This window comes from Oncorhynchus kisutch, linkage group LG4 (genome assembly GCF_002021735.2).
Source record: "Oncorhynchus kisutch isolate 150728-3 linkage group LG4, Okis_V2, whole genome shotgun sequence".
NCBI lineage: Eukaryota > Metazoa > Chordata > Actinopteri > Salmoniformes > Salmonidae > Oncorhynchus > Oncorhynchus kisutch.
The window spans coordinates 40398821-40421117 of record NC_034177.2 but is presented as its reverse complement, the minus strand read 5'-3'; the positions used below and the strand labels follow the sequence as shown (position 1 = coordinate 40421117).

The 22297-nt window shown below is 40.9% G+C and overlaps 1 protein-coding gene across 2 annotated transcripts in view; it reads left to right on the top strand.

Moving 5' to 3' along the window:
• The window catches only part of LOC109888691 (vesicular glutamate transporter 3-like), a 37499-nt gene that overhangs the window by 5700 nt on the left and 9502 nt on the right, over positions 1-22297 (top strand). The window contains exons 2-8 of one of the 2 annotated variants that reach the window (XM_020479859.2): positions 378-630; positions 5358-5476; positions 13810-13924; positions 14207-14294; positions 18778-18864; positions 21595-21737; positions 22052-22201. In XM_020479859.2, coding sequence (XP_020335448.1) covers positions 378-630; positions 5358-5476; positions 13810-13924; positions 14207-14294; positions 18778-18864; positions 21595-21737; positions 22052-22201 — 955 coding nt within the window. The remainder of the gene's footprint in view (positions 1-377; positions 631-5357; positions 5477-13809; positions 13925-14206; positions 14295-18777; positions 18865-21594; positions 21738-22051; positions 22202-22297) is intronic. The other variant, XM_031822066.1, reaches the window with a different exon arrangement.

The following is a 22297-nucleotide window of genomic DNA, read 5'->3' as shown; positions in this document are numbered from 1 at the left end:
TCTTCGAAAAAAAGGTGCTATCTAGAACATAAGAGTTTTCCTCAGCTGTCCCCATAGGATAACCCTTTGAATAACTATTTTTGGTTCAAAGTAGAAGCTTTTTGGGTTCCATGTAGAACTTTTTCCACAGAAGGTTCTACGTGGAACCCAAAAGGGTTCTGAAAACAAAAAGGCTTCTCCCTGGAACCAAAAGGGTTCTCCTATGGGGACAGCCGAAGAAACCTTTTGGAACCTTTTTTTCTAAGAGTATTAGGACTATGTAGTGTAGTATAACAACGTCACCAATTAAACACTTACCAATGTCCTCCTGTTGAACATTGTAGGAAAATTGACTGTTTGCTGGGTATCTGTCTCAACTTGCATGTTTTGTGTTACAGGAAAATCGATGGCACCAATGCGGACGAGGAGGACCAGATGGAGCTGACAGAGGACGCAGAACAGGTGACCCCTCGCCACAGTGCCCCTCTGTTTGATTGCGGGTGCTGCGGCCTGCCCAAGCGCTACATCATTGCCATCCTCAGTGGACTGGGTTTCTGCATCTCCTTTGGCATCCGCTGCAACCTGGGGGTGGCCATCGTGGAGATGGTCAACAACAACACGGTCTACATTAATGGGACACCTGTACTCCAGGTGAGAGAGAAAGAAATATCTCACTGACATAAACAAGACTCCATAGATTGAGGTGTGCATTATGGAGTGTGTAAAACTTTGTAGCAGTCGTTAGGGCAATGAAGCAGCAGGAGGTAGGCAGGTAGAAGCAGGGGTCAAATTGAGTCGGTCGGCACCTATGATCCAAATGAGAGCCAGACGGAGCTGAGACCTGGTACCTGCTTTGGTCATTTGAATTATGACAAATTGTTGTCCACATTTCATTTTCCACAGACAAAAACAAAGTAAGCTTCAGCCAAATCAGACATCCTCAAAGTAGAATAGTTTAAATATTAAATTGTTCAGCCTGTCCCATCAATGCGAGAAAACAATCTTAATCTGAAGGTGCACGTGTCGTACAGGGAGAGAAATATGCATGCCCAGCAGTGGCGGTCGGTGCTGTCTAAGATGAGGGAGAACTCTTTTTTTTTTTATGAGCATGGCCTTATTCTATTACAGCATATTCGATGACTGTCATTCATATTCCATTCACCCAGCTCAGTGTAACATCGAAATGTTTTGGCTACAACATGATTTCCCTATACCCATCATGACCTTGCCTATGAATGAAAGTTTGCAACGTATTTTCCATCATAATTTTCCATGCATACTTATTTTCCATCATAATTTTCCATGCATACTTATTTTCCATCATAATTTTCCATGCATACCTATTTTCCATCATCATTTGCAAATAAATTCATAAAAAATCCTACAATGTGATTTTCTGGATTTTTTTCTCATTTTGTCTGTCATAGTTAAGGTGTACCTATGTTGAAAATTACAGGCCTCTCTCATATTTTTAAGTGGGAGAACTTGCACAATTGGTGGCTGACTAAATACTTTTTTGCCCCACCTTATATACACTGCTCAAAAAAATAAAGGGAACACTTAAATAACACATCCTAGATCTGAATGAATGAAATATTCTTATTAAATACTTTTTTCTTTACATACTTAGTTGAATGAGCTGACAACAAAATCACAGAAAAATTATCAATGGAAATCAAATTTATTAACCCATGGAGGTCTGGATTTGGAGTCACACTCAAAATTAAAGTGGAAAACCACACTACAGGCTGATCCAACTTGATGTAATGTCCTTCAAACAAGTCAAAATGAGGCTCAATAGTGTGTGTGGCCTCCACGTGCCTGTATGACCTCCCTACAATGCCTGGGCATGCTCCTGATGAGGTGGCGGATGGTCTCCTGAGAGATCTCCTCCCAGACCTGGACTAAAACATCCACCAACTCCTGGGCAGTCTGTGGTGCAACGTGGCGTTGGTGGATGGAGCGAGACATGATGTCCCAGATGTGCTCAATTGGATTCAGGTCTGGGGAACGGGCGGGCAAGTCCATAGCATCAACGCCTTCCTCTTGCAGGAACTGCTGACACACTCCAGCCACATGAGGTCTAGCATTGTCTTGCATTAGGAGGAACCCAGGGCCAACCGCACTAGCATATGGTCTCACAAGGGGTCTGAGGATCTCATCTCGGTACCTAATGGCAGTCAGGCTACCTCTGGCGAGCACATGGAGGGCTGTGTGGCCCCCCAAAGAAATGCCACCCCACACCATGACTGACCCACCGCCAAACCGGTCATGCTGGAGGATGTTGCAGGCAGCAGAACGTTCTCCATGGCATCTCCAGACTGTCACGTCACATGTGCTCAGTGTGAACCTGCTTTCATCTGTGAAGAGCACAGGGCGCCAGTGGCGAATTTGCCAATCTTGGTGTTCTCTGGCAAATGCGAAATGTCCTGCATGGTGTTGGGCTGTAAGCACAACACCCACCTGTGGACGCCGGGCCCTCATACCACCCTCATGGAGTCTGTTTCTGACCGTTTGAGCAGACACATGCACATTTGTGGCCTGCTGGAGGTCATTTTGCAGGGCTCTGGCAGTGCTCCTCCTGCTCCTCCTTGCACAAAGGCGGAGGTAGCAGTCCTGCTGCTGGGTTGTTGCCCTCCTACGGCCTCCTCCACGTCTCCTGATGTACTGGCCTGTCTCCTGGTAGCGCCTCCATGCTCTGGACACTACGCTGACAGACACAGCAAACCTTCTTACTACAGCTCGCATTGATGTCCCATCCTGGATGAGCTGCACTACCTGAGCCACCTGTGTGGGTTGTAGACTCCGTCTCATGCTACCACTAGAGTGAAAACACCGCCAGCATTCAAAAGTGACCAAAACATCAGCCAGGAAGTATAGGAACTGAGAAGTGGTCTGTGGTTATCACCTGCAAGAACCACTCCTTTATTGGGGGTGTCTTGCTAATTGCCTATCATTTCTACCTGTTGTCTATTCCATTTGCACAACAGCATGTGACATTTATTGTCAATCAGTGTTGCTTCTGAAGTGGACAGTTTGATTTCACAGAAGTGTGATTGACTTGGAGTTACATTGTGTTGTTTAAGTGTTCCCTTTATTTTTTTGAGCAGTGTATATAGTCATATTGACTACTTCATTGCTCGCTCATTAATGTGTTAGTCGAAATTACGGATTGCCTCTTATCGTTCGTCCCCCCTTATGCCATAGTTTGTACATCTCAATTGTCAGTAGAAACCACATTTGTTTATGCAAGTCAGCCATATCAGCTATGTTTTTTTAAAAGGTAGTAAATGAGACTGAATGAACTGTTTCACAGCCAGACAAGGCTCTGGTGACAGCCAGGTGTAGTGGTGGTAAGGATTCACTCCATGGTGCTGAAAAGAAAGCTCTGCTATTGGGACAGCTTTATGTGGGCCCCAACAGTTTGTGGGCACCATTTGTCACCGTCAGGAGGCATAACTTATTTTTATTATATATGTATTTTTTATCCAGTTAGATAAACACTCCAAACAGCCTACCCGAACGCTCGGAGGCTTCTGCGACACCAATGCCTCGTTTTGTATCACATTCCAATGATAAAACTGTGGGGAACAAAAATGAAATTTAAGAATGTGTGAAAGTTGTGCCCCTGGTCACCGTTACAATACAATGTGTGTATTGTTTAGTGTTTTGTCGTGTAGTGGCTTTGCATCCCACCAAGATGTACATGCTAAAATCGCCACTGTAAGTGGCTAGGAGTATTACAGAAAAAAATATATACAGTATATAAATAGTATATTGTATTTTTATTTATATTATTATATTTCTTTACAGGGCAAATCTGAAGGGGTACATGCCCCTATGGCCCCTGATGGCGGCATGAAGCCTCTGCAGCACACAACTTAAAATGGCAACGCAATTTCACCAAAATCCTACATGGTTATCTGGTCAAAATATAAACTTTCATGTTCATGCAGGAACCATATTACCGGTAGATAAACAGTAAAAAAATATCACTAGCAGGCCTCCACCCAGTACCTTGGCCTGAACTTAGTCACTGTTACTAGCCGGCTACCACATGGTTACTCAACCCTGCACCTTAGAGGCTGCTGCCCTATGTACATAGACATGGAATCACTGTTCACTTTAATAATGGAACACTGGTCACTTTAATTTTTACATACTGTTTTATTTATTTCATATGTATATACTGTATTCTACTAGATTCTAGTCAAAGCCACTCCGACATTGCTCGTCCTAATATTTATATATTTCTTAACTATAATATTTTACTTTTAGATTTGTGTGTATTGTTGTGAATTGTTAGATACTACTGCACTGTTGGAGCTAGGAACACAAGCATTTCACTACACCCACAATAACATCTGTTTAAATATGTGTATGTGACCAATACAACTTGTTTTGATTTGAGAATAATGCGCGTGCGCCTTCAGTGGCTTGACCAAATGCAGGAAGGCCAGAAATAAACTTGTGAACGCTCAGGTGCGCACCGATAGCATTGTCACCGAAAAGTCCGGAAACAAAACAGAATGATATGGGAAACACAGACTCTAAACTAAGAAAACATTTATTGAGCAAAATAAAGTAACTCTTTCCTCATGAGTGTAGCGTTGTTCGTGAGTCCCGAACACTGCATCCATATCAAACCTAAATAAATGGGCCTATGGTATGAAAATGAAACAGAATTGTCTACAATGTTGCAATAACGGCAAGGGAATGAAATTATGTAACGACAGCAATTGTTGTAAGATTATATGGAATATAGATTGAACAAATATGTAGTTTAACTTGAGAAAACAACATCAAACATTTTCAACACGAAAACAGTACTGAGAGGGCACTATTGTGGAAAGACGAGTTTAGTGACATCACCACAGAGTGATATCAATGCCCACAGTGATTGAATTTTGAAAACGTTTTTTAAAATATAATATAATTCCATAGTATGCCTAGTAAATGGGCATGTATAGGCTAACACTTGAATCATCAGTGATTCATCTATCATCACCTGTTAGCCAGCAGTCATCAATGTAGGCCTATAGGCTTCAGTCAAAATACTAAAAAGATTGCATATCTAAATCTTGAGTTTATTCCTCTTAATTATCTACATCAATCATCCATCCCTGATACAGGGGATCAGGTGAACACACCCTTGAATGTTGTATTATGTTGTATTATAGTGCCATTGCTATTCAACAGCTGATATTTGAATGGAAATGTTAAAGTGTTGTTCTGAAGGACAGCAGCATCCCCCAAACAGTCCTCTGGTTCTATTTTCAAACTCTAACAACATAATAACCCCGGACACATACACAAATGCTTCTTATGTGAAATAACTCATAACCAGTTAAATACCCTATATTATCCCTCTTCACCAGCCAGCTCAATTCAACTGGGACCCAGAGACTGTGGGACTGATCCATGGCTCCTTCTTCTGGGGTTACATCGTCACACAGATCCCTGGAGGCTTCATCTCTAACAAGCTGGCCGCCAACAGGTGAGACCTTCCCACTGCTAACACTCTCACTCCTTGTGACCCTGGGGCTGTCCCAATATGGGCACTGTTTACTATACTGAAAAACTCAGGAAATTCAAGAAATAGAAGGTATTTTAATAGAACTGGTTTGTGGGTGGACTAGAGAGTGTTAAATAAGTGACTGGGGTGGCTCAAGATCATTGACTATTGATAATGGAGGTTTGGAATGCATACCTCTGTTAAGTTTTTTTTTTACCATCGCTAGGACCCATTTCTCGATACTTAGGTCACTTTTTCAAAACTCTTCACACAGTTCTCCTAACTAACTTTCAGCTTGGCACAGCAGTTCATTTCACGTTCAAAATACGTTCAAAATACCCTAGCACTACCAAAACACTTCATACATGTCTCAAATCAACTCTTTCTTCCATAACACTAGCAAAGGTTGTCACCCAACAAGCACACATTGTCAATCATAAAATAATGACCTAAACAACACGAACAACAGGTAGCATTACACAATGTTTTCTTTACAAAACAAGAATGACACATCTAAACATACTGTTTAGAATTTACTGCAGTTTATGTTACAGGAATATATCAGACATGATGCAATACGTTTCAATATGTTTTATGTCATTTTATGGCATTGAGGGATTCCAAAATACAATAATTTGTATATACACCATCTACCAATACAGATACAGTAGCAATACTAGTCAACTCTGTCTTATGCATTTGGCCACAGGTTCTCATCCACGTCACATCTTATGTCATCTTGGGAAATACACAGAGGAAAGAATATTTTGGCATGCCTGGTCCATCCCTGGCAATCTTCTGCAGATATGTCCAGGCATCCAGCATTCATTGCGTCCCGGAGAGACATTTGATCATGTGGATGGTGGTCATAAACCTTCCACCTCTATGAGGAAAATAATTCCTCTATGGGGTTGAGGAATAGAGAGTAAGGAAGGAGGAAAAGTGACATCATCCTGGGATGGAATGCAAACCACTCTGTGACTGCACGGGAGTGGTGAAATGCCACATTGTCCCATACAATTACAAACGTTGGCCGATTTCGCCTCGCTGCAACCCTTTCCTCACCTGGCACAACCCTTCCATAGAGGTCACCCAAGAATGAAATGAGACGTTCGGTGTTGTATGGCCCAATTAGTGGTTTGTGTAACAGAGGATATTGCTGTACACATTGTGATGTTGGCACCCCTCTGGCTCAGGACATCCACTGTGGCTCTTTTTCTAATCACATTCCTTCCTCGCCGCCGTGTTTTGGCCAAGTTGAAACCAGCCTCATTCACAAAGATGAATACTGTATGTGGGGTGTTTGCATGGCTTCAATCTCCATGACTCTCTAAAATAAATCCACAAGGCAACATAAGAGTTAGGCTATTACGGAAGTTTACATTTACTTTAAAACATGCCATTGTGTGCCTCTGCCCTGTTTGGTTTTGTTCAAAACCAGTTCTGTATTTTATAGTCATCTTACCTGGACTTATTGGTTCCTGAGTTGCTTGACTCGTTCAGAGTTCCTCTTAAAGGGGACAGTGTACAACTGCTTGATGTTGTTTCAGGACTCTAGAAATATTTGTTATGCTTACATTGTCTGCTAACACTCGTCCCGAATCTCTGTGAGTTTTATGCCGTTGTTTCTGATGACCATATCAGCGATTGCAGTTTCCTGCACAGCAGTGAAAATCCTACCTCTCCCGCCTGTAGAAGGTAACCGTTGGGTCCTAAGCAGAAATACAAAAACAATTACAATTACACACAAGTAGATTTGGAGGCTTTGCTCAATTGACTTCTGTAATGTGCAGTTCAGTCAGACGTCCTTGTAGAATGCACATCTTACCTGTTGTTTTGCCGGACATTTCTCAGAATAGATGCCACTGTTGAGCGTTGCAGATTTGGCTGCACTCTTAGACCAGCCTCTCTCATTGATAGACCATGATTTATTACATGATCAATTATAGTAGCCCTAATCTCATCTGAGACTACAGCTCTTGATCTTCCTCTCAGTCTTCTTTCACCACGCGTACGTACTCCTCTCCCTCTCCCAGCCACTCTTCTTCCTCTGTCGGCCACTTCTCTATCTCTGGCTGGGTCCATGTTTACATTACAGTACAGCATTATTCCTAAGATGTCCCCTTTTGTATAGATGGTATTGTAATTGAAAGACTAACACCTGTGTAGGTGTTCAGCTACAACGGGAATCAGCTGTGGATGGTCAAATTGTTTTGATAGTATTTCATTTTTTAGATTTGGAATATATTTCAATACGGTATTACTATAGAAATGTAGCAAATTTATGTCTTATTCAATTTTGTGTTATTTTAGGTTTTGAATTTAAGTTGAACAGTTTTGAAAAGAGTATGTAAACATGTGCAAATTGGCCTGTAGGTATATAGTGTTTTGGTGGTGGTTGTGTCTGAGTGAGAAGAGAGTTCATTGAAAGATGTAGTCATTGAATGCATTTTGTTCCAAAGCAATGAAAAATGATCCACAGTTTAGCCAACATAGACTGATGTTATGCTCACTGTGTGAAGAGTTTTGAAAAAGTGACCTAAGTATTGAGAAATGGGTCCTAGCAATTGTAAAAAAAATAATAATAATAAGTGCAGGAACATACACATTGGGTGTCTGAAATATGCAGTCAGTCAATGTGTGTGGTGAGGATTAGAACTGAAAGACGGGATATTTGGCATTGGTAGTCAGTGTGTGGCGTTAGAGCTATAACTGAAAGGTTTCAGGTACCTAAGTGAAAAAGGCATGCAGTGTTTGTGTGTGTTAGGTAAGGGTTAATGCCGTCCGGTGTGTGTGTGTGGTGCGTGTGTGGTGAGCGTGCAGCTCTGATGGGGCTGATAGTAGTCCTGTAATAAAATCTTCACAGGAAAAGAGAACACGCCGCTGATGGAGTAAATAATGAAAGATCCTGCATCTGATTTCTCCCTGAGACGCCAGCCACTGGAATATTACGAGTGTCACTTACACTTTGTTTTGGAAAAAGGAGGGGTGGAAGAAAGGAAGAAAGCAATGGGGATGAAGCAGAATCGTATGGGATCTCTGTCTGTCCCTCAAAGGCAGATGTATTAGAACTGTCATATTGTTATGTTGGATTGGTCATTTTGAGCTGTCAGAAGGAGACCCATTCTTGCAATGCCAGAGATCACACCATATTCCCCTAAATCTAGAACATCTGGAGTCGAGGCTAGGGGAGACCTGGGAGGGACTGACTATTTCAGGGACATTGATGATTGGTGTTGAGTCAATTAGAAGATAGTCTTGGGTGCTCACTTTCTTTTACCTGTGACTGGTTTTAACCTTTAGATCTACAGCAGTACAGGCCATGACAGTAATTGTGGTGGGTTGTTGTTGACCTGGTTGTTGTATGTCAAGTGTTCATTAAGATTTTATAATTCTATATGTAGCTGTTACTGTATCATACACTCTCCTGCGTGTTTATTTGGACAGTGAAGCAAAAACGTTTTATTTGTCTCTATATCTCCAGCATTTTGGATTTGAGATCAAATGTGTTATATGAAGCGACAGTACAGAATGTCGCCTTTTATTTTGGGGTATTTTTATACATATGTTTTACTGTTTAGAAATGAATGCACTATGTATCTAGTCCCCCCATTTAAAGGTGTCACGGGTAAATGCATTTCAATTCATTCACTTTTTGACAGCATCACTTTTGTTTTAAACAACTTTCCATACATGTTTTCCCATGGTAGAAGTGGTCAGAAAGTCACCTTTTAACCTGAATGCCAAAACATTCAGGAGAAAGGCATTCAATGTTTACCCATTTGGTCACGATCGTTGTAAGAAGCGGACCAAAGCGCAGCGTGGTGTGGTGTGAATGCATCATTTAATAGAACGACCGTGACACTATCATAAGAACTGTGTTGACACAAGCAACTAACATAGACAATCACCCACAAACAAACAGTGAAACCCAGGCTACCTAAGTATGATTCTCAATCAGAGACAACTAATGACACCTGCCTCTGATTGAGAACCATACGAGCCCGAAACATAGAAATCTCCCAAAATCATAGAAAAACAAACAGACTGCCCACCCCAACTCACGCCCTGACCATACTAAATAATGACAAAACAAAACAAAGGAAATAAAGGTCAGAACGTGACACATTTTGCATACCCCATACCCCACACTACCAAAACATCCATGTCTTCATCGCTGGAAAAGATCAACGGTTGAGTTTGATATAAATGTAAAGCTTACAAACAGGGTTGTCAAACAATTTAATAATTTCAGGATGTAGTTTTTGTTCCTTTTAAAATGACCTTTTTCTTACTTTAATATAAATTATCTAATTTATATTAATTTTGCATAATTTTTTAAAATACATTTGCATATGTTGTAGCTTAGATCCTACAGGTTGAGACACAGCATTCTCTTGAATACCACCAATGTCATTTCAATCATATACACCACCGATCAAAAGATTTAGAACTCCTACTCATTCAAGGGTTTTTCTTTATTTTTTACTATTTTCTACATTGTAGAATAATAGTTAAGACATCAAAACTATGAAATAACACATATGGAATCATGTAGTAACCAAACAAGTTTTAAACAAATCTAAAAATATGTTATATTTGAGATTCTTCAAAGAGCCACATTTTGCCATGATGACAGCTTTGCACACTCTTGGAATTCTCTCAACCAGCTTCATGAGGTAGTCACCTGGAATGCATTTCAATTAACATATGTGCCTTCTTAAAAGTTCATTTGTGGAATGTCTTTCCTTCATGCATTTGAGCCAATCAGTTGTGTTGTGACTAGGTAGGGGTGTATACAGAAGATAGCCTTATTTGGCAAAAGACCAAGTCCATATTATGGCAATAACAGCTCAAATAAGAAAAGAGAAATGACAGTCCATCATTACTTCAAGACATGAAGGTCAGTCAATATGGACATTTCAAAAACTTTGAAAGCATCTTCAAGTGCAGTCGCAAAAACCATTAAGAGCTATGATGAAACTGGCTCTCATGAGGTCCATGGAATGGAAGACCCAGAGTTACTACCTCTGCTGCAGAGGATAAGTTCATTAGAGTTACCAGCCTCAGAAATTGCAGCCCAAATAAATTCTTTACAGAGTTCAAGTAACAGACACATCTCAACACCAACTGTTCAGAGGAGACCTTGTGAATCAGGCCTTCATGGTCGAATTGCTGCAAAGAAACCACTACTAAAGGACACCAATAATAATAAGAAACTTGCTTGGGCCAAGAAACATGAGCAATGGACATTAGATCAGTGGAAATTTGTCCTTTGGTCTGGAGTTCAAATTAGAGATTTTTGGATCCAACCACTGTGTCTTTGTGAGATGTGGTGTGGGTGAACGGATGATCTCCTCATGTGTATTTCCCACCATGAAGCATGGAGGAGGAGGTGTTATGGTGTAGGGGTGCTTTGCTGGTGACACTGTCTGTGATTTATTTAGAATTCAAGGCACACTTAGCCAGCATGGCTAATCTAAACAGTAAAAAGTACAGGATCCAAAATCGACCCCTGTGGAACACCTTTTGTAATATACAGGAAGTCTGATTTAACACCATCCATAGATACGCATTTACTTCTTACTGTCAAGTAAGCCTGGTCTAATAGCTCAGCTACTGTAGGTGTGAGAAAATCAATACTCTTAAGTTTTACATTTCTAACTACAAACCTCATGCAACTGCAAAATGTCAGATCAAGCATATACTGTAAAGTATTTATGCTTTTGTTACTGTACAGTATTTATGCTTTCATTAATAAAATAATGATAAAAATACAATTTCAAAATTCTGATGGTTTTTTCAACTATCAGCAGGACAATAAGGAATAAATATCACTGAATCACAGAGCATGGGGAATGGTCTTGATAAATCAATCAGATTTTATTTGGAAATGTTAGGATTTTTATGCTCTTCACTTGCAGTCCCTTAATAGCTTAGGCCTACACTACTCCCGACCGGTCCCGTTGTACAGCGCCATATTTTCCTAACTGAAACCCTTAATTAAATCGCTTTATCCGTGATTGTTAAATTAATCAGCTGATGCATTGGTCCAGAGCCAGGTGGTATTGGTGGAAAGTCACTCATCATTGGTGGAGAGTCAGGCGTCATTGGCGGAGACTCACTCGGCATTGGCGGAGAGTCACTCGTCATTGGCGGAGAGTCAGGCGGCATTGGCGGAGAGTCAGGTGGAGAATGATGCGTTGAAGAGGGCGAGGAACGAGATGGAGTCACAATCCATGCCACGCACATCTGTAAGCTCTGGAACTCCACCTCCTGTTTGTGGACTCTGCAAACAACATGTCCTTGATGGGCTAGAAGGCATCCACCCATGATGGGCTATCAGCAGGACAATAGACTCTTGCCGAGTTTAGGGACTTTAAATGTACAGTATTAATGGATGTTTGCGAGGCATGTCACCTCTCTCATAGCCCACCAAACCCAACTTTTAAAGGGAGAACCATTGTACAACCAGGAGATCAAATTCTAGCAACAGAACTATTTTAAGGTTGGGATGCCATGAAATGAGATTTTACATATATGGACACTCCTCCCCCTTTCTGTAATCTGTCACATCTAAATACAATATAATAATTTACTTAAATGTATTTATCAGAGACAAACCATTTAACCATGTTTCCGAGAGTTGTCAGGACACGAGTCTTGTACACAAATGTCAATTGTGTAAACATTTGTTTTATCATACATCACACACTAAGGTACAGTACATTAGCCCAAGCCCCTTACAATATTTAAATTCTGAGGGGATGTTCAGCTTATTCCCATAACAGTTAACAAGCATAGGGTCATCTGCAGCTATTTGTTGAGTCTGATTGAGCTGTGCTGAGGCGGGCCTGGTCTGGTAGCATGGGAGGGAGGTTGTAGGGGGAATTAAAGAGGGGTGTGTGGAGGGTAGTGTGGCCTGTGATCTTCCAAACTCTGCATGGGGCCTCTTTGACTGCGTACGGCTTGTGCATAGCTAAGTGTATCTGCATGCAGTTCCTGAGCAAGAAAAGCGATGGAGGGTGGGTGGGGGGGGCAGTGTTGCTGGCTGTTCTCCAGCCTCTGTGAGGCGCCAACGGATGCAGGTCTAAAGGAGCAACTGATTTGTCTCAGGGAGTTGGTGGCTGGTCTACTGCTCCTGTGGGGTGAGTTGAACTGGCCACCCAAAGCAACATCCTTTAACATCCTGGCGAAGGTGGGGACTGTCTCTTTGTACAGGTGTACATTGTCAGAAAGAAAGACCAAGCTGAGGGTGGGATGGTGGGCCAGGTGTACGTTGGGCCATAGCATACAGTCCCGAGAGATGCTGGCATTTACCCTCTGGATGGTGGCAGGGTGGACATTTCTCTGGAGCAGTCTACTGTAGATATTACAATCTTCGCAAGGGGGAGATGGTGGAGGCCCTCTCAATCACTCCCCTTAGTGATTTGGCCACCCTCTCCTGTTGGTCAGGCAGGTCATTAGTCCCTGTGTTAATGATGATAGGGCTGGGGGAGCCAAGCTGAGCCACAGTCAAGAGCCTCATAGCTCTATCTGTTGTGAGGCGCAATAATTTTGCCACCTTTTTATTTGGGAAAAGTTTATTCTAGTATAAACTTTCCATAATTAATATATTATCTGGTTTCTCGTCAGGTCTGTAGAGGATGGCAGGAATGATGGGAGTAATTACAGGTTGTGAGATGGAGGGGCTCAGCTGGGTTGGTGCATTAGTTGGTTGGTTGGGTTGGCTGGTTGGTGCGTTCTGATTCAGCTGTTGGCTTGGTCCTGGGTTTTTGTGGGACTCTGTAGAGTGGATGGTGGTGGCTGAGAAATTTCTGCATTAGCTCATGTAGCTCCTTCTGCAGGTCCTGCATATGGCTGGTGTTGACTGTTGGCATAGTTACTGCGTTTTGCCTTTGTAACTGTCGCCTCCTATAAAACATTTGATCTCAAATACAAAATGCTGAAGTTTTAGCTTCACTGTCCAAATAAGTGCATAGGGGAGGGTACAGATGTAGGATCTTAATTTTATCACCCTGATGCAGGATAACTTTTCTGCAATGCAGGAAATCTAAAATTTGTACTTTGTACTTTGGTTTCTGAAGTTTCCACTTTGTCAGACTTGACTTTCCCTTTTGAAAAAGTTATCAACCCCTACAAAAATGTAAATTTCCTGTTGCTGAATGATTATTTCCCTGCTGTAGCAAGCTGGCTCAAACTAAGATCCTACAAGATCCTGTATGCAAACATTGGAAAATGCTACCCTTTGTAGTAATTTTTGCTCACCATTGTTGTCTATAACCTAGTTACACTATAATGTAATGTTTCCCCAGAGTGTTTGGGGCGGCCATTTTCCTCACGTCCATACTGAATATGTTCATCCCGTCAGCAGCCAGGAGGCACTACGGCTGTGTCATGTTAGTCCGCATCCTACAAGGCTTGGTGGAGGTGCGTCGTCTTCAGTGTTGCTGGATTTGAACACTTTCATTGCCAAATTTAAACCAAATCTACTAAATGTAGCCAAATTGAAGGTGGCAACGTTAGTCATCATAATGACTGATACATTTGACAAAGCTCATATACAGTACAGGGACACGTATACAGTACCAGTCAAAAGATGGACACACCATTCAGAACGTTTGACTGGTACTGTATATATCTGTATCTCTTTACTCAGTTTGATTATTTGACCATTCAGAATAAGGATGCCCTGTAATGCTTCCTATACAGGGTGTTACCTACCCAGCATGCCATGGGATGTGGGCCAAATGGGCTCCTCCCCTAGAGAGAAGTCGTCTGGCCACCACCTCATTCTGTGGTAAGTGAAATTAACACTAACCACGTTTCCATCCAGTTTTTATTTGAGGGAAGTCATACCGTATAAACAAACAAACACGTGAGCTGTAATGGAAACAAGATTTTAAGGCACAATTTTATAAACACCGACAGATCATTTGTTTGTTCGACATGGTGAGATCTTTTTGTTCTGTAAAATAAATGATGTGTGAAATGGTGATGCGCAAATATTGATAATATGGGCCTCCACCATCTTCCCCCTTGCAAAGATATCAATAATATGCTATATGGTGTGTGGTCCTCCCACTACGACTCGGGTAACCATGCAGTTTGTTAGGCTACAGATTAAATAAATTATGATGAACTTCAGGTGAACGTGCAAAAATCGAATTTAATTTATTCAATCGAATGGATATTCAAAAATAACCTGCCTGCCTTTCTGTTATACCCATAACCACAATCAACCCTAATCGAGCCATTGAATATATGTCTCATTGTTCTCTGTCCAGAGATGTTTAGCATTGTGGTCAAATGGGGATGGGATAGGTTGTAGTAACGCTTCATTTTATGGGGTCCTTATTACAATGTAACTACATGTGTAATTACACTGTAACAAGTATTGTAGTTAATTGTGATAACTCATAGTTACACTGTAATAACAACATGTAACTGGTGGCATTTGCAGTCAGTAATGATAGATCTGTAACAACAAATGCTTGTTGCCTTGCTTGTTACAAATGGGCAAGTTTCCACTAAATTCACAAATATTGTGTTTCATTTCTTCTCAGCTGCATCCAATTTAGTAACAACTGTCACAACGTGGCAATCTCTCATAGACAGATGCGCTGGGTGTCCAAGATTAGAAAGGTTGGAGGCTCAATAGGCTCTAATAACTTACCTGTCAACACAATATTATTGCTAGCAGTTTCCCCCCCAAAAGTGTATAATCTCCGTTAATTTGGTTGAGTTGACAAAAACAGATCAGATATAGGTCAACCATATACCATATATGTACTTACTACTCATTACCAAGTCAAAACAACCAAAAGATGAGCTTCTAATTTAGTCAACTTTATTGTAACATGTAAAAAGACTACAAAATATTACAGCTTTTTATTGTTGGATTCATAATTTGATTAACTAGAATAAACAAAGATATAGGCCTACTCAATAACATACATCTTTTTTTGTGGTGGTGACTGAAATCTGCAGCGTATAGTATGTTGAGCAACCTAGCAAGCTAGCTAATTCAGAGAGAATGGGATTGTCTTTTTCTCTCCTTTTTAACATTACAAGTAACAATGGAAATCGACAAAGTCTGTTTTTTCTTCTGTTTCTGTGTTTTCCAATCCTGGAGTCTGAGACCCAATGGGAAAGGTGTCATAGAGAAACAGAATGTAGCTACTGTATATGGGAATATAGCTAAGACAATTAGCCTACTAGCTAACTATCATTAGAGACAGTACAGAAAACTTCCTCCAATAGCTCTGCTAACATTATTAGAAGTTTTTTAGGGTTTAAGCCTATAGCTAGGCCTAGCTACCCAGCTAGTTGTTGTGTTATCCTGCTAGCATAATACTTATGGTGTTTGCCAAAACGAATAAGCTAGCTAGTGTTTACTTTAAAAAGGAACTATTCATAGGTGTGTTGACACAAGCTAACATTAACATGCTGGGTGTGTCTCATTTAATAACCTTGGTAATGGATACCCTGAGAACGAGGTTCGGGGAAGATAAGACCATGATCGAGCACAGTGTCACGCCCTGGTCTTAGTATTTTGTGTTTTCTTTCTTTATTTGGTTAGGCCAGGGTGTGACATGGGTTTATTTTGTGGTGTGTTTATGTGTTGGGGTTTTTCGTAGGTTTTGGAATTGTGGCTTAGGTGGGTTTTCTAGCATAGTCTATGGTTGTCTGAATTGGTTCTCAATTAGAGGCAGGTGATTATCGTTGTCTCTGATTGGGAACCATATTTAGGCAGCCATATTCTTTGAGTGTTTCGTGGGTGATTGTTCCTGTCTCTGTGTTTATTGTCACCAGATAGGCAGTATAGGTTTTCACGTCCCGTTTCTTGTTTTTGTATTATCGTGTTTCATCTTCATTAAAGATGTATCGTATTAACCATGCTGCATTTTGGTCCGACTCTCTTTCACCCGAAGAAAACCGTAACACACAGCTAGCTAGCTATTTGCCATCTGTAAGTAGCTAGCTAGATAAAGTTAGCTGTCAAGGCATGGAAAGTCTGTGGATGTTAATTAAGTTAGCAAGCTAACATTAGCTAGCTAGTTTTTGGTATTCTGCAGGATGATTTAGCATAGGTAGAATGCTAGCTAGCTAGCTAGCTAACTACCTATGCTAAATTGTCCAGCTCAATTTCTGTATCCAAAAAGAAAAACAAATTGCATGGAAAACCGACCTTCTATCTCCTATGTGGACTTGTTTGTCTCCTATATAACCTTTTGTCTCCTATACAACCTCTCCTATACAACCAATCTCTTATGTCTGTATTTTGCTCACAATTTTCTTCTCAATCTCAGTACCACTGTCACTATGAGTCAGAGTCAACACAAATTGTGGGCACGTTAGAGGTTGTTGTTACTTCAAGTGCAGTGGGCAGATATTGACGTGATCACAAATCAAACTTTATTTGTCACATGCACCGAATATTACATGTGTAGACCTTACCGTGAAATGCTTACTTACTTACAAGCCCTTAACCAACAGTACAGATCAAGAAAGAGTTAAAAAAATATTTACCAAATAAACTAAAGTAAAAAATTCTGAAAAGAAACTCAATAAAATAACAATAACGAGGCTATATACAGGGGGTACCAGTACAGAGTCAATGCGTGGGGGTACAGGTTAGTCGAGGTAATTTGAACATGTAGGTAGGGCTGAAGTGACTATGCATAAAACAGTGAGTAGCACTAGTAGTAGGGGGGCGTTAATGTAAATAATCCGTTGGCCATTTGGTTAATTGTTCAGCAGTCTTATGGCTTGGGGGTAGAAGCTTTTAAGGAGCCTTTTGGTCCTAGGCTCCGGTACCGTTTGCCGTGCGGAAGCAGAGAAAACAGTCTATGACTTGGGTGAGTCTTTGACCATTTTTGGGGCTTTCCTCTAACAAAGCCTAGTGTATAGGTCCTGGATGATAGGAAGCTTGGCCCTAGTGATGTACTGGGCCGTACGCACTACCCTCTGTAGTGCCTTAATGAAGATGCCTTAATTCCTGGGATAAATAAATAAGTTCCCCAATGCATCCGAAGTGAGAATGTTCTTCAACTGTGAAACCCTTGCCAGGTTACATGATGAAATAAGGGGTTGTCTTATGACCATTTTAATTGCATTTCTAAACCATTATTTAACCAAGCTTAATAGGTTACAATTTGGCAAGCACTGAATGACTATCCCTACATTTTTGCCGTAACTGCTTATTAATGTGGTAAAAATGTTTGATTGATGCTCGATAAAGTAATTCATCCTTTGTCAAGCCCCACCCTCCTTAGCTACCATTGCTTTACATGTCAAATTCACTGTTAAACGATTTAACAATTTAAACAATTTATTTATTTATTTATTTATATAAAACCCTGTTTTTGGCATAGTGCTCATAAGCTTCCATGCATTTCAAAAGAAAGCAGGACCTGGGCCTGGGCATCATACTCCAGAGCCCTTTATAGCTTATGTTGTCAATGAGGTGGTTGGTTTTAAATTGGCTAATATTTATAATGTGGTTTGTTCAGGTGAAAAATGGTGTGTTCAGATGTTATCGGAAACCTGAACATTTGTAATAAGCATGGTAACAAGCCTTAGTTTACATCTCTGTAATTACAGACTGCAGGTACATGTTGTTAGCACAGTGTAACTAGGAATTATTACAATTAATTACAATACTTACATATGTAATTACACTGTAATAAGGACCCCTTAAAATCATGTGTTACAGAGGTGGTTTCGTTTTGCAGAAGTCTGCTGTTGTTTTCCCCTGAAAATGCATTAAAACAGCCATCTTTCATAATAAACTGGAGCCATGACAACCGGTGCTTCCAAACCCTTTTGACATCACTTCTGAATGAAAGATTGCCCTCACACACTTCACCTGCTCACTCTGAAGGAGCTTGCTCCCTGGCCTATTCAAATGGAGAGTGTTTATAAGGCCATCAGATAATAAAATATACATTAAAACATCCTCTCCCAAGGATGGTGCCAATAAGTCCAAATTTGATGAATCCAATAGGGTTGCTGTTGCATGACATTTACACTAACTGAGATTATTCATGTTTTTGTGCCAAGTCATACTTTTTTCTAGTAGTCCTTTTCTAGTGATGAAGAAGAGTTGCTGAGGTGCTGCGGAGTAATGATCATGTAATAGTCAAAGCTTTTTTCAGTCAAAGCTAGTTTTGATACCAGGGCATCACTACTTAGTCATTTTATTGGGGTTTCATTTAGATGCTGACCAAAGAGAACTACGACATTGGCATGTTCATGTTTTCCATTTTCTTTATCTCCAGGTTCATATGCAGGTGCTGTGATTGCCATGCCTTTAGCAGGAGTACTGGTTCAGTTCGTTGGATGGCCCTCAGTCTTCTATATCTATGGTAAGATTTTTTTTAAATCAATATTAAATTGCTAAATTGAACCCATGTGCATTATATAGGTATGGTTTGCATATTGAGATTTGGTTGGGAAAATCATTGAAATGCATGCAATGATGTTCAGATACTCTAGATGGCGGAAATGACCAAAGATAGTGATCTTTGTAAAACAGGGAGATGTCTATGATCTAACTAGCGATAGGGGGGAAAAGTGTCATGAGTTTCTAAATGTATATTCATTCTCAACTTAATTACTTATATGACTTCAGAACAGCTTTCACAAGACCTGGCCCAACTATGATAAAGTACAGTAGGTGGGTGATTCCAATTTGAGCAACATTCCACGCAGTACACTAGTTGTCACCAGTGTGACATGCAAAGCACCACGGTCATTATGTCATTAGTACTACACCAGTCTTAGATTGTTCTCTAATTTCTTTGCTTCGACTGTTTTATCAAATTCATTTTAATTATTGTTTGATTAAGATATTCACACAATCTCATAAGACACTTTGTGCCTGCTGCGTTTCAGTATCATTTCCTTAGCTCTCTTGTGATCTAATCACATGATTAATTAACTGAAATTAAAGTTTTCCTGTCTGGGATTCCTACCTAATTACAGTGCCTTCGGAAAGTATTCAGACCCTTTGACTTTTCCACATTTTGTTACATTACAGCCTTATTCTAAAATAAGCTTTTTAAAATCCTCATCTACACACAACACACCATAATGACAAAGCAAAAACAGGTTTTTAGACATTTTTGCTAATTTATTCCCCCGCTAAAAACTGAAATATCACATTTCCATAAGTATTCAGATCCTTTACTCAGCACTTTTTTGAGGCAACTTGCAGTGATTACAGCCTCGAGTCTTCTTTGGTATAACGCTACAAATTTGGCACATCTGTATTTGCGGAGTTTCTCCCATTCTTCTCTGCAGATCCTCTCAAGCTCTATCAGGTTGGATGGGGAGTGTTTCTGCACAGCTATTTTCAGTTCTCTCCAGAGATGTTCGATCGGGTTTAAGTTAGGGCTCTGGCTGGGCCACTCAAGGACATTCAGAGACTTGTCCCGAAGCCTCTCCTCCGTTGTCTTGGCTGTGTGTTAAAGGTCGTTGTCCTGTTGGAAGGTGAACCTTCGCCGCAGTCTAAGGTCCTGAGTACTCTAGAGCAGGTTTTCATCAAGGTTCTCTGTACTTTGCTTCATTCATCTTTGCATCGTTCCTGGCTAGTCTCCCAGTCCCTGCCGCTGAAAAACATCTCCACAGCATGATGCTGCCACCATCTTGCTTCACCGTAGGGATGGTGCCAGGTTTCCTCCAGATGTGACGCTTGGCATTCAGGCCAAAGAGTTCAATCTTGGTTTCATCAGACCAGAGAATCTTGTTTCTCATGGTCCGAGAGTCTTTAGGTGACTTTTGGCAAACTCCAGCGGGCTGTCATGCGCCTTTTACTGAGGAGTGGCTTCCGTCTGGCCACTCAACCATAAAGGCCTGATTTGGTGGAGTACTGCAGGGATGTTTGTCCTTCTGGAAGGTTCTTCCATCTCCACAGAGGAACTCTAGAGCTGTGTAAGAGTGACCGTCGGGTTCTTGGTCACCTCCCTGATCAAGGCCTTCCTCCCCCGATTGTTCAGTTTGGCCGGGCGGAAAGCTCTAGGAAGAGTCTTGGTGGTTCCACATTTCTTCCATTTAAGAATGATGGAGGTCACTGTGTTCTTGGGGACCTTCAATGCTGCAGATTGTTTTTGGTACCCTTCCCCAGAACTGTGCCTCTACACAATTCTGTCTTGAAGCTCTACGGACAATTCCCTCGACCTCATGGCTTGGTTTTTGCTCTAAAATGCACTGTCAACTGTGGGACCTTCTATAGACAGGTGTGTGCCTTTACAAATCATTTCCAATCTATTGAATTTACCACAGGTGGACTCCAATTCAGTTGTAGAAACATCTCAAGGATGATCAATGGAAACAGGATACACCTGACCTCAATTTCGAGTATCATAGCAAAGGATCATAACACTAAATATTTCCTTTTTTATTTTTTATACATTTGCAAAAATCTCTAAACCTGTTTTTGTTTTGTCATTATGTGGTATTGTGTGTAGATTGCTGAGAAAATTTAAAATGTCAAATTATTTAATCAATTTTAGAATAAGGCTGTAATGTAACAAAGTGTGGAAAAAGTCAAGGGTTCTAATGAAGCATCTTTTTTAGTTTTTGGTCTAGAATTGGTCAATGCCCAGTTATTACTAGGCTGCCATATCACTTACATGTACATTGAGATGGATAGAGGGTGCACTTGCTACAAAGCCTGTTTAGCATGGGCAGCATCATTGAAGGCTTTCATAATTTTAAAGTAGACAACTGGGGGAGACTTCCTATGGGTTCAGGAGGGATCATGGAATTCATTCCTAGTAAGCGGGAGAGATGATCCAATGAATGAGGTGTGCCGTCTTTCCATCTCTATGATCTATAACAAAGCCCTTAGGGGCGGTTTCTCGGACACAGATTAAGCCTAGTCCTTGACTAAAAAACATTTTCAATGCAGATTCCCGATGGAGCTTGTTTTTTAGTGCAGGACTATGCTTAATCCGTGACCAGGAATCTGTCCCTAAGTGCTTCATAGTTACAATATGAACCGTAATCTGGAAGTCTAGTAAAAACAGACTATTTTGTTATATAACAATAAGAGCATTGCTGATGACCTGTGTTGTTTATTTCTGTACATTCAGGTGTATTTGGGATCATATGGTACATCTTCTGGCTCCTGCTTGCTTATGGGAGCCCAGCCGCCCACCCCACTATAAGCAATGAGGAGAGGATCTACATAGAGACCACCATTGGCGAGGGGGTCAAAATATTGAGCGCCACTGAGGTATGCTGCTACTCACTCTGGCTGCTGTCAGATACATTATCGTTGTATAATAAAGATTTATGTTATTTCAAATATCATGCTCTTGTGAGTACTTATAGAACTTTTGTGACACACGTGTAAGATATAATCAAGATTGACAAGAAACTTAAGCCAGGTTAACAACAGTAGGCTTCCTATTTGAGTGCTGTTGACCCCTCAAATCGATGGCACGCTTGAAAATGAAACATAACCCAATACATAACCCAGGTTGACCCCTGAAATTGAGCCCTGAGATTGTCAGTGAGATCAGATCCCCTATTTCCGGCCCACCACAGAAATTCAAGACTCCATGGCTCCGTTTCTTCACCTCCATGCCTGTCTATGCCATCATCGTGGCTAACTTCTGCCGTAGCTGGACCTTCTATCTGCTCCTGATCAGCCAGCCGGCCTATTTCGAGGAGGTGTTCGGCTTCTCTATCGGCAAGGTGGGTCTTCTCTGTGTGGTGTAGATCTAACACATCTCTTTGCAATTTGTTATCCATAGTAAATGGAACAACACTCTTATTATCATAAGAATCAAG